General features: G+C 36.6%; 1 protein-coding gene across 2 annotated transcripts in view; it reads left to right on the top strand.

Annotated features, from left to right (window-relative positions):
* Positions 1-6,246: 6,246 nt before the first annotated feature.
* SEL1L (SEL1L adaptor subunit of ERAD E3 ubiquitin ligase) overlaps positions 6,247-12,292 on the top strand; it is a 29,779-nt gene continuing 23,733 nt past the window's right edge. Inside the window, exons 1-4 of one of the 2 annotated variants that reach the window (XM_018082662.2) lie at positions 6,247-6,629; positions 6,977-7,199; positions 10,605-10,772; positions 11,389-11,494. In XM_018082662.2, the coding sequence (XP_017938151.1) occupies positions 7,148-7,199; positions 10,605-10,772; positions 11,389-11,494 (326 nt within the window). In that variant the 5' untranslated portion in view covers positions 6,247-6,629; positions 6,977-7,147. The remainder of the gene's footprint in view (positions 6,630-6,976; positions 7,200-10,604; positions 10,773-11,388; positions 11,495-12,292) is intronic. The other variant, XM_018082661.2, reaches the window with a different exon arrangement.

The following is a 12,292-nucleotide window of genomic DNA, read 5'->3' as shown; positions in this document are numbered from 1 at the left end:
CCCCCGAGCCGGCGCTTCGCCTCCCCGGGGTGCTCCTTAGGCCTGGCGGGGGTGGCCGCGTTGCTCAGTGCGGTGCCCGCCTTTGAGCAGCTCATTGGGAGCCCACTTCGTGGTGCCTGCGCTGCTCAGAACCCGAGTGAGGCGTTTTGTCCTCCCTAGCACGCATTTTCTCGCCGAGGCGCTGATAATGCTGATTTCGGCATTGTCACAGCAGTTTTCTCACCCAGATATATAGAGAGAGCGTTTCCGCGTCCTGCGTTGTGTGTGTCCCCATCATACTTTTTTCGTGCTTATTTTGTTGTTATGTAGCTCAGGTTCCGTGTGCTTCTCATGTGTTGTCATCTACTTCCTTTCCTAAGATTTCTACCTCCCACACCCTTGTTTCCCCCATGGGCTGGTGAGGGGGATGTGCAATGCATTTATTTATATAGTACTTCTGAAGCCAGAAGCCAGTACTTTAGCAGACAGCCTTATCCAGTACTACTGGAGATGTGCTTTTACACTATTTCAGGAAAGTAAGTCCAGTGGTTTGGGGCTCATTTTCCTCTATGCTGTAGAAAGTTGAAATTTTGAAGTTCTGTTACTGGACTTCAGATTATTCGAGCTTTGTACGTCACTCTGTAAGCCAGCAGAGCACTTCCCAAGTTATAGAAAAGATACAGACAAGTTCTGTGAAGCCAGGGACGTGTAGCCACTTTGAATTGTGTGCTCTCATTTATAATGTATATAAAGAAAAAAAACTAAGGCGAGAAGAGACTGTGAATGTCAGATGAACCACCTGTTATGTACATGGAAATTAGGTGACAAAATTAAGGGCTGGTCAAGTGTGCATCAAAGATATGTTCGTGAGTATGAAGTTCTAGTAGTTTAATTCAGCCTCTATGACCCTTATGTTTAGAGTCAATTGAACTAATACAATTAGTAAGCCAAAGAAAGCACACAGTACAGTACATGAATGAAGACTTAGGAGATGTTGACAAACTTAAAAAGCTACTGTGAGGTAAAACTCTTCATTCATATCCAAAATTAATTAGGAGAGGGTGCTCAGAGTCCATTGTTTGTCAGCAGACTATAAGAGGAATACCTTTCTTGCTCCAATTTTTGGCAAGAATCATTCTGAAAGAAAATTGTCATTACTTCATATTTTGATTTCCAACAGTAGCAGTATCACTTTCTGGTATATACCTTACAACTGTGTGTTAAATGCTTCCTTGAATACTTGTTTGTTCCTGATGTCTGGTCTGGAAAGAGTCATCTGAGATATGAGTATGTTGAAGGGAAGAGTTTTAAGAAGGATGAGTAAAAAGGGTTCAAGTATTACATTCCCTGACTTTAGGAGCAGATTTTAATGGTGGATTGTGGGTTTGTTGGGGGTTTTTTTGTAAGAAGTATTTTAACTATAACTTTAAATATTAACTCTGTAGTCATAAATTTTGTTTAAATCAATTTATTGAAAACTGCAGGTGAATGCAAGAAAACTCTGGCCTAAAGAAATGGGCACTACTCTTTTAATCATATGATAGTAATACAAATTATGAAGGAGTTTAAAACTGGGACTGGGAAAAGAATATTAAGAAGTCCACAGGGAATTGGCAGAAGCAGCTAAAAAATGTGAAGCCTATGTGTGTTTTCTAGATGAAGCTGACTTTCTTCTGCTTATTACAGCAGCAACGGCCTCCTTCTGTTGGTCATTCATTAAGAACATTGACAAAATTCCTTTTTTTTTTCCTGACTGCCAGTGTTTCATGATTCTTGGGCTTGTTTCCTCTTGTTCACAGACTGAGAGGTAGAAATGTTCTCATTCTGCCTGAAGAGAGGAAGCGATTCTTCCTCTGAGTCTTCTACACCTTCCGTGGCTAACTTCAGCCATAGGCAGGCATTTTCGTACTGTCCCGTTAACTGGTAGGACAAATGAGCAGAGTCGTATACCTGTAGGGAACTTAAGTACCTGTTCTTTCATAGGGCAGAGCTCAATGGCTTTCCCTGGCCTGTCTGATTTTGCTTACATAACTGAAAAACAGTCCCTAGACTTGTTGCGTTGTTGCCTGACAGGGAATCTCAGTTCTTACAGAGGAACTGCTGGAGAGTCGGTTCTGTGACTAGTCAGGCAGCAATTGCAAGGAGACTGGAAAAAAGATCTTTATTCAGGGTGACGGTTGACCTATATCTCAATCTTCTAGTTGGACTAAAATGAATGCACTGCACAGATTGTAGCTTGGAACAATTTACTTGCTGCCAAGGATACGTTAGAACTATTCTTGCTGAATAGATGCTACTTATGGATTTTTCTTAACTCACTGCATGTTTTAAAAGTTTGTGTAATGGGAGTAGCACCTATGCTATCGAATCTGTTTCTGTGCTGAATATAACAGTTGAAAATTTGATGAGAAGCAGTCTGAGGTAATTTTTTCTTAAGATTTCCTTTTTTCCTGCAAGAATTGGATAAACAGAGTTTGCATTCCCTTTCAAGGTCTAGTCACTGGCACAAAAGCATTGAAAGAAATTACTAAAATACCACAGAAAATCTCTGTGCTGTAAAACACTTTTTGCCAAGCTGTGTCTGTTCATGCACCCCTTTATATAGAAAGATTTTTGAGCATGCTTCTTAAATGTATTTTTAATGTTAGACATTGATGTACTATTATCCTAACATATTATGTACATCATAAAACACGCACAAAAACACAGATGAGAAAAGAATGAAATAAAGGTGGAATGAACACTGTATTAAGAAAAGGTAACAGTACAAAAAGTATTTTCTTCTTGCAGCCCTGGTGTGTTGGCTAGCACACCCCCCTGAGATGCACACACTCCACTTAAAAGATCGCTGCTCTAGGCGGACTCTTACTGGTTGCTTTGTTGTGATAGTGTTTGAGGCTTGAAGAGCTTGGCAAAAACTAGAAGGAAACTGACTGCAGTGATCAGTCGAGGCATTCATCAGAGCTCTGGGAGGTTGCCAGCTGCTTGCGCTCATTGAATTTTGGCTGTTTCCTGAACGTGAGTGACCACTGTAACATTGAAAGTAGTAGTATTTCTTGTCTGGTAGTAGCAGTCCCTTACCTTTATCTGATGGCAAGTGATTTGTTCTTCTGATACAGCAGAAGTTTGGAACTGCTGAACTCCCTTGAGCTAAGGACTTTCTTGCTGAATCACACTGCATAACTCTTTTTGTTTCTACCCTTCTCTCTTTAGTGCTCTCTTGAAAATGGTAATTCTCACAAAATGGTAGGATCTTTATCCAGCATATGGTACAATCTTTTCTTCTCGCATAGGCTGCCAAAGTACTTTTGCTATATTTACATAGACTAGTTGAATGCTGGTCTTTCTAATTGAGGAAAAGAGGAAAAATGAATACTTTTTAAAGCAGATTTTAATTATACATGAAGTGTGGATAGTTGAAACAAGATTTTTAGCTCTAGAGCATGAGAGCACCCAGCAGTGTCTACACAGCTCAGCGCTGTTTGTAAGTGAAGCTTTCTGTACAATGTTGTCAGCTGCCCACTTCAACCACAAGTATTTTTGCCTACCTTCTCCTTTTAATATATTGTTGCATGTCCCTAATATGTTTAACAAATGCTAAGATTAATTTCCACTTGGCCTTTTCAGAAGAGGTTTATAGAATTAGGCAGCTCTGGTAACAGATCCAAATTTTTTAAAAAAAGTCAGTTACTTTTTTTTAATTGAAGTGTGGAAAAACAAACTAAACTATCAGCTTTAATCTCTGAAGCAGGTGCACAAATGTAACATCTGTGACTTTGTTCACTAGCTGAGCCTTGACTAATAAACTGTTCTTAGGTCCAACAGTGACTTTCCGTAGACCTTTTATTAACACTTTCAGAATAGTTTTTTTAACAGTTTCGTAGAGGTAAACATACTTCTATGAGTAGCTGGTACATATTAGTCAGCAGTTCTGTGAAACAACAAGGCTGCAAGTGATCCCTCCTCTAGTCACATTATCTGTCATCACTGCAGCCTCGTCTGCCTACCTTAGAAGGAAGTCTCAGAGTTAAGAAAAGTTAAATTAATATTTCTGGGTTTGCTTTAGCACTGTTTTGAAACCACTGTTTGAAAACGATTGTTGAAGTACAACTTCTTAATAAGGAAGCTGATTCCTTCAGAGGGATTTTAAATGATGCAATACAAAGGAAATAGATTTATTTATTTTCAAGGAAGAAGACCAAACACTTAATGAGCTCTGCCTTGCTCGGGTGTCTCTTGCCTTGCATATGAAGTTACAATAAAAATGTTGTTTGATATGTGTGCATAGAGAGTATAACCTATTTATATTTGACACTGTGTGGTCTTTTGTTGTCAACCTTCTACAAATGGAAATCAGTTAGTCAAGCCTTTACCAAAACACTAGAAAACTCTAGTGCTATCAGGCGTATACACTAGTTTTGAGCAGACAAAAACAATCACCCTGGCTGGTGTAGTGGTTAAAAAAAAACAAACATGATGTTTCTTACTGCAATAACAGTTACTCCACAAGTACTTTATATATATTAAAAGAAGTATATAAGCTACAGGGTAAGTTATCCTGTCTCAGTTTTCCCCTTCTCCGGAAGCACGTCTGAATGTCTCGACAAGCTCTGAAGTTTAAAGGTGGCATTTGGTCTTAGATCAAAATTATTTAGGATAATAGAAACTAGTTTGTGGCAAATATGGTAAATTCAATTTTGTTTTATAGTTTTGAAATAGAAATGCCAGCAAGTATCCTAAATGTATATGTACTTTTACTGTCTTTAAAAACCAGTTGTTATATGGTGATCTGAAAGTTCAGTGATAGAACTTCTTATGACTTACCACAATATTCCTCAGGATGATAAAGCAGTGTGGTCTCTGCCAAAAATGCAGCTAGCCTTGTTTTTTCCTTGTGCCTCATGATGTTTTTTTCCAAATTGATGTTTGTTCTCATGCTGTCTTGGTTGCTTCTTGCAGGGTCTGTTTTATCTGGAGTGCTCTTTGCCGTCTCCACAAGTTCTTCTGAAGTGCTCTACTCACTTTCGTTTTTTGACATGTAGAGTACAGCTGCTTATCCATATTGACTGTTCTAGATCCTTTTTAATTCCATGTCTGTTGGCAGTCAAACTATTTGAGCTTTACATCCTCTTCACCATCCTGAACGGGCTGCCATTTGTTTCAGTTGCACTCTCAAACTTCTTGTCACCGTAGTTTTGCAGCTTCACTTTTAAGCCTTAGCATTTTTTCTTTGTTTTTATTATGCTATTACAGCTTACAGTTGATTCTCCCTCATCTTTTTACTTGTTCCAATCAAAGGTTATACTTCGAATAACAATATGGAAGCTAAACTCCAGAAAGCAATTTCCAAGATGAATCTTTTCATTGCAAATGCCCACAGTTGCTCTGTTGTAGTCATAGACTTCAAAACATGTATCAGTCAAGTGTCATGTTTGTAATTTGTCGCTTCAGAGATGATTTCTCTCTGGTAAGACACTTTACTTGCATGTGAATGAAAAGCATGCAAGTTTTGTTTGTCAAATGCTTCCGGGAAGTCAGCAGATTTCTATAAACTTTTGGAGAGTTTTGTTGTCATTTGGTATTTGTGCAGATACCTTTCATAGCCAACTGAAACACACCCAATGTTGTGACTCATGTATGGGGCACTGACTTCTTTTCTAGTCATAGTGCAGGTCTCCAGACTGTCAATGCCTTACCACTGCTACAGGACATTGGACACTCCAGAACCTCAAAAGGGGGGATTTCTAAATGTAGGGGGAGTTAGTGGCAACTTTGCTTAGTGAACTGTTTATATTTTGAGCTTTTATTTTGGTTTAAGTGAGTTGTGTACCAGAGAGAGGGAGGTCTATAGCATCTTCTTTCAAATGTAGTGAGGTTTTGTTTACCTAAATGAGGTGGTGTCAGATACTGATGACTGGGAACAGTCATATTTCAGTGGTGTTACTTTTGGAGGCTTTCCATCAAAATGATAGCACAGTTGTTTGAAGCACAGTGAGTAGCCCATTTAAGTTACAGGAACAAAAATATTGTTGCAGAAATAATTCTGCAAAACAATGATAAAACTGTCATAAATAAACTTTTCTGATTATCTTCTCTTTTTCACCTGTCCTAAAGACAAACTAATTTCTCACTGTTCGGAAGAGACACCTCTCTATAAAGCTTTTAATATGCTGGTCAAGCAAAATGAATTTGCATTCTACAAAGGCCAATGTTAATTATGAGTGTGAGGATAATAATGTAACTTTCTGGTCTCTACTGAAGTTGTTCATACTAAACCTTAGGTTACATAGGCCTTTTTTACTTGATGCACACCTTTTTAAGTAGTTTAGGTGGACTGGAACAATTCAGACTTTGATTTGAGTTTAAAAAAAACCCACACTTTTTTTACTATTGAAAACACAGCTGTGTTGGCATAATTTAAGGAATAGGATCTTCTGTGAAACGTTTGATTCCTCCTGAGAACACTAATAAGGTCTTCCTGAAGTGCATTGGTCAACTTAGTACTCTAGAATATTTCAGAACCATGATACAATATTATAACTAAACTTATTTTTATTTTTGAGATAATTACTCATGGAAACCAATTTTACTGACTTATAACATCTCTTCTAGATGAAGAGGGAAATCAAGATGAATCACTGGATTCAAAGGTGAGGAGACAAGTTTCTAATCATTCTGTTTTTCTTCTGGAGTGAGAGCAAAGGTCTGAAATTCAGAACTGTGATTTGATTTCTGTTTTAAAATGTTCTGTAGCTCTTGCTGTCTCAATTTCTGTGCATCAAAAGGATTAACATTGTTTTGTAAGTTTGAAAAAATTAACTTCTTTTTCAAGAATTGAAAGGGGTAGAGCCAATGAGAGCTGATAGAGGTAGGTCAACACTTTTGATACTACTGTTTAATATGTTAATTAATGATATCTTTAAAAAGTAATGGGTTTTTAGCCTACTGCTGCTCTTTGGTTTCTAATCTTCTAAATTATGTGGCTGCTTTCCTTCAGACTTTATCTGCAGAGGACCAGGTAAAGGACCATTCCACAGGAACTCGAGTAGTAGCAGGTCAGATCTTCCTTGAATCGGGGAAATCAGACTCTCAATCAGAGGATGAAGAGAACTTTCATAGTCAAGAAGAGGAAAAAGAGAATTCGCTGGAAGAGTTGAACTCTCTAGAAATGTCAAATCTATTAAATAAGGATTTGGAAGAAGCAGAAATGCGGAGTCCAGGTAACTGTTCACAGACTTTTTGAACAAGGGACAAGAAAGATGCATCTGAACAACTTCAGCATTTGGATGAACACAAATAATAATATGAAATATCTTGTGTTTTAACCTCTCTATAATGGAAGGTTAAATACTGCCTTTTCCATTAGAAAGTAACATCAAAAAGTTTTGAAATTTATTGAGATTCAGTGGTTTTGAGATGCATTTGAAAGAGTTTTCCATTATTCTATTGTTTCCATCTTACTGGAAAACTCTAACTGTTAAATGGAGAAGGCCCTGATTGCTTCAGTAGGACTCAAGTACAGTCCTGTGTGCCATAGAGTGAGAAATTGCATCAGTGTTTTTCAGCCCCCTGGCTGTTTGCCCAGCGAGTCAGTTGACAGAGAGGGAACAAATAGTGATGTGAAGACAAGTTTCCTAGAACAGCATTGAGTGCCTTAGGGCAACATCTAAATTGCATGTAAACTTCAGTAAGTTTTTAAATATAGGCAAAACCTTTTGTACTTGTACCTGAATTCCCAGGAAATTCTGGTGTTGCTTTTTTACTACATAATTTTGATTTGACTTTTTGACTGCAGTTACTAGCAGATAACTAGATGGCATGGTTGAGTACCTTAGCCTATGCAGGAGACTTTTCATTTGTTCTTAAAAAGTAAATCTTCAATATTACTGAAAAAAATCTAATTATATGGTACTTAAGGGTATTTGTCTTCTCAACTCATTCAAATGTCAAAAAAAAGCAGGAGTTTTGAGATGAACTCTGTAATGTACTGAGTGTTTTCTAATAAACCTTCCTTATTAGTGCAGAACTGGTATACAGTTTGTGAAAACTCAGTAATAGGATTAATTATTGCTGTTGATAGGTGCTGTGTTGTACAGGTAAAAGGTATGTAATCCAATAAATATCTTTCTGCCACAAAAGAGTGAGCTAAGCACCATATTTAGTTAGTGAAGCCTATTTCAAAAGTAAACTTTCAGGTACTTTTAGTCTCATGTCAGAAAAATGTAGCCAGATGACTGGCTCCCTGGCAACTGAGGTTTTTAACTACAGCTATCAAAGTACGGCAAGTGACTTTCAAAAACCATAAGTTTAAGTCTTGCACAGTTTTTGGAACATCTAATGAAATAAATAAGCAATGTGGATGGAAGGATTACTAACTTTATATAAAAAGCAATTTTGAAAGAAAAGTACTTGTATTCTGTCAGGAGAATAAACTGTCCTTTATCAGTCTTCTGGCATATCTCAGGTACGGATGTTACATCTCCCAAATGAGCTACTGATGGCAGGATTGCATTACAGGACATTAAAGCATTTCTAAATACAGTTTAGCTACCATGTATGGTCATGAGATTGCATGGGAAAAAAATTATATTCTGCAAGTTTCCACACGTATTTTGCAGGATATTGAGCATTAAAAAAAAATTAATAATTTAGAATTAGTGTTATTAAAGCTTTTAACCTTCTAAGAAAGAACTTGTCTTGCTCTCTTCTGATGAGTGAGGAGGTTTTATATGCAAAGAAAATGATCCTTTATTAGTTATTGTTATTTTGTGTTGTAGTGTTTTGTAACACTGAAGTTCCATACTAACGGTTTTTACTGAAAACTGCCCACAAGTTTATACAGAGCTGGCGATTACTGTTGCATTTATTTTCCTACTTAGAAGAATCTTACAGTAATGTAATCAATACTTATAAGTAATCTATGAGTAGTTCCTGCAGCATAAAGTCTGAAATGAGATGTAAGTAAGGACAAAATAAAATTTAATACCATATACTTTATTCAGACATAGTAAAAGAGGTAGATTTCTACTTGCACACTCAATTTCACAAGAGCTAATTTATCCTCTGGGTAAATTGTTTGCTTCACTTTGTATTTATCATTCTCTAAGTATGTGGTAAAACAACTGTGGTGTGCAGTTTAACCTGTGATTGCATTGCTGTGTTGCTTTAGGGGTTACTGTTTGTTACTATCTGGGAGCAAAAATAGAGGAGAACTGGGGAGAATTTCATAACTTTAGTGTGCAGCTAACTCTCATGCAGAGCACTGTGTAAAATTGCTTTCAATACAAGGGACAAGGTACTAAACAAAGCAAGTAAAACTTTGAATTCTCAAGTAGTATTTATATCCTGGAGTTTGTTCAAATGACAGTGATAAGAGGTCCCATCAGTTGTAGTTATCTGAATGCTTAGCTTAAGTTTTTACATTACTCTGTAGTTAACAGATGTGTGAAATTATTCCAGGCTGATTGCATATAGACACATTATTTTTGAATGCAGTTACTGAAAATAACACTTCTCCTTGTGATATAATTAACTTGGAGTGGTGTGGTGGAACTTCTGCCAAGGAATTCAGTTATGAAGAGCAATTTGAAAAGGCTAACTACACCTGAAGACTTACTTTTGCTTCAAAAAATAAACACGAAATATTAATATTAGTATGGTCTTTAAGCCTTTCAATTGTAGACCCTAGAAAAAGGAACTACCTTTCTCTTTAACCACAAAAATTGCAAACTTAACTTGAACAAAAGGTATAATTGACATTGTCAATTGCACGACTTTGGGAACATCTTCAAATGAAGCTGAACCCAAGTGTTGGATTTAGCATAGTGAAAAAGGGAAACTTTTTTAGAAGTCTAATTGAAATAATTCCATCTTCAAAAAACAAAGATAATTCTTAGTCTCCATAGAAGATTAATGTTATTTTAAAATACTGCAGTACTGAAGTCAGTAACCTTTGAAGTGTTAGTGTGTGAGAAATGATAAATCATGTTGTTCAAAGTCATTTTGAATGCAACTAAATATATTGATGAAATGAAATAATGTTTTCAGTGTAAGTACATTCAGGAGTAGAAAATTACTGGACTTGTAGTGATTAGAATAACCATCCATCCACATTATAGTGATTTCACTTAAGTCTTTTCATCCCTGGTGATATTCAGGTACTTTCAGTGTAACATCTAGTGATGTGTGTTGTTCTGCCATGGTTGTATCAACTCTGGGACTAAAATTAAAATATGCTCTGGAATGTACTTTAAGGGTGCATTGCAAGGTCCTTCACAGAGAAGAGAAAACGCAGAGAAAGGCTCTTTATTTTGATAGGCAGTAAAAATATAACTTAGACTTACCTTCTCTAATCTATACAGTATTTTCTTTACTTAGAACTAAGGAATATAAGAAACCACACGCCTTCTACTTTATTTCATAATTAAAACTAAGAATTATATTTTGCAAGTGCTATTTAGAAAAAAAGTTGCTTTTTCAGGCTTTTGTAAATTAGGAATTTTACAGAAAACTTGAAAAATTGTAGTTCATAGGAGTTAAAACCAACATAGGAGCACTTTACTATATGTAGTAGATTAATTTTGGAATAAAGGAGAGCAATCTAATTCCTGGGTATGCATTTTCAGTGTTGACAGCTATTGGGGGCACTGCAGATGGTGAACCTTGCCACTTCCCCTTTTTGTTTATGGAGAAGGAATATGCAGAGTGCACTGCAGATGGGAGGGAAGATGGCAGGCTTTGGTGTGCAACAACCTATGATTACAAGAAAGATCAAAAGTGGGGCTTCTGTGAATGTAAGTAACCTAATGTCTTGTTCTTGTCCAATGAATGCTTTTTTAAGCTAGTGTTTTCAGTCCTCTTAATGCCCTTTATTTCTGGATCTAGAAGTCCCTGTCATATATTAATGGTCACTTTATGCTGTGATAAACAAGTAGTTACAAAGGCAAATTTTTCATGATGGAAAAAGTTTTAATGCAAATTCCACTTCCCAGAGCTAATCAGGAAATCTTGCAGTGGAGGCATCTATAAAACACTTAAGTTTTGAGGCTGTAATACAGGGGTTTGGCAGGTATTTCCCATTATACTTGCTGATTTGTTGCACAAAGGCAACCCTTCTGTAGAGAATGTCCTGAAGGAGGAACCTTTCTTCCTACACAGTTTGCTTTTGAGCAATGAAAATAATATTTTTTTCAGCAAACTCATACGTCAGAGACATCACATAAGAAGGAACCATCTCCCAAGATACTCAACACCTCCTTTAGACAGCTTTTTGTATTCACTTGGGTTTATTGGTCTTCAGAAACATATTTCTGACTGTATTTTTCCTTTAGAAGTAATAGGAATTCTGAGGGAACAGTGTTGAGCTGTATAATTGGATCTCTTAATGTCCTTTTTTTTTTTTTTTTTAAGCTGAAGAGCAGTCTAATAAGAGAAGGCAGATGCAAGAAGCTGAGGATGTTTATCAGATCGGAATGAAAATCCTTAATGAAAGCAGTAAAAAGGCTCAGAAGAAAGTGTGAGTCTACCTTATCCACTCCCACAGGAGAAGGATGACATGTCTGGTCATTCTTGCTTAAATCAAAATGAACTTAAATGAGTTTCTCCAGGATTTTGAGCTTTATTGGATTTAAAAACAAACTATGCAGTGATAGTACTGAAAATAAATAGTAATTTCAGGGTATTTAGAAAAACAGATCTATGGCTGCATTCCTTTGAATGCCATAAAAATTGTGTGAGATGAATTTCTGAAGAGTGGGTGTCATCAAAACATTGACTTAATGGAAGATGGTGCTGCAGTTCTCTAGCCCCAATTTATATGTGGTAACTGCCCGGGAGAAAAATAACATGATACAAGATAATTGTCCTTTTTCTGTTGTTTCTTACAGTCCCATTCTCATTCTGCGTCAAAGATTAAGTGGGAAAAATTGGCATTTCTTGTCCTGCTCTGTTTTGTTTTTTTTCTTGCTTTCTGATGGTTTTGGTCACCATAAAAATAGTATTAAACTTAAGCTCAACAAATTGTTAAAATTCTAATAACCAGTGTTGTATGAGAAAATAGGGTAATGCCTGTAGACAAAATCAAAGAATAAGAAAGAAATTAGTGTTCTGTTCATTCTGGTCTCTTTGCTCTCTATTCTGTATATATCCAATTAGTGATTAAATAGTTGTCAGCTTTTCACTATAATTAAGAATGGCTGTGTTAATTTAGAGCTCCCTGTTACTCATGTTGACAACTTCGTAAGTAAGTGGTGACTTCCTGCTGATTATTATGTGAGCATTATTAGTACTTTAAATTTGTTTGTGGAGATAAGGT

The sequence above is a fragment of the Manacus vitellinus genome, unplaced genomic scaffold (assembly GCF_001715985.3).
Source record: "Manacus vitellinus isolate BGI_N305 unplaced genomic scaffold, ASM171598v3 scaffold_6_pilon, whole genome shotgun sequence".
NCBI classification, from domain to species: domain Eukaryota; kingdom Metazoa; phylum Chordata; class Aves; order Passeriformes; family Pipridae; genus Manacus; species Manacus vitellinus.
Note: the sequence above shows the minus strand (reverse complement) of the source record. Positions and strands in the feature narration are given on the sequence as shown.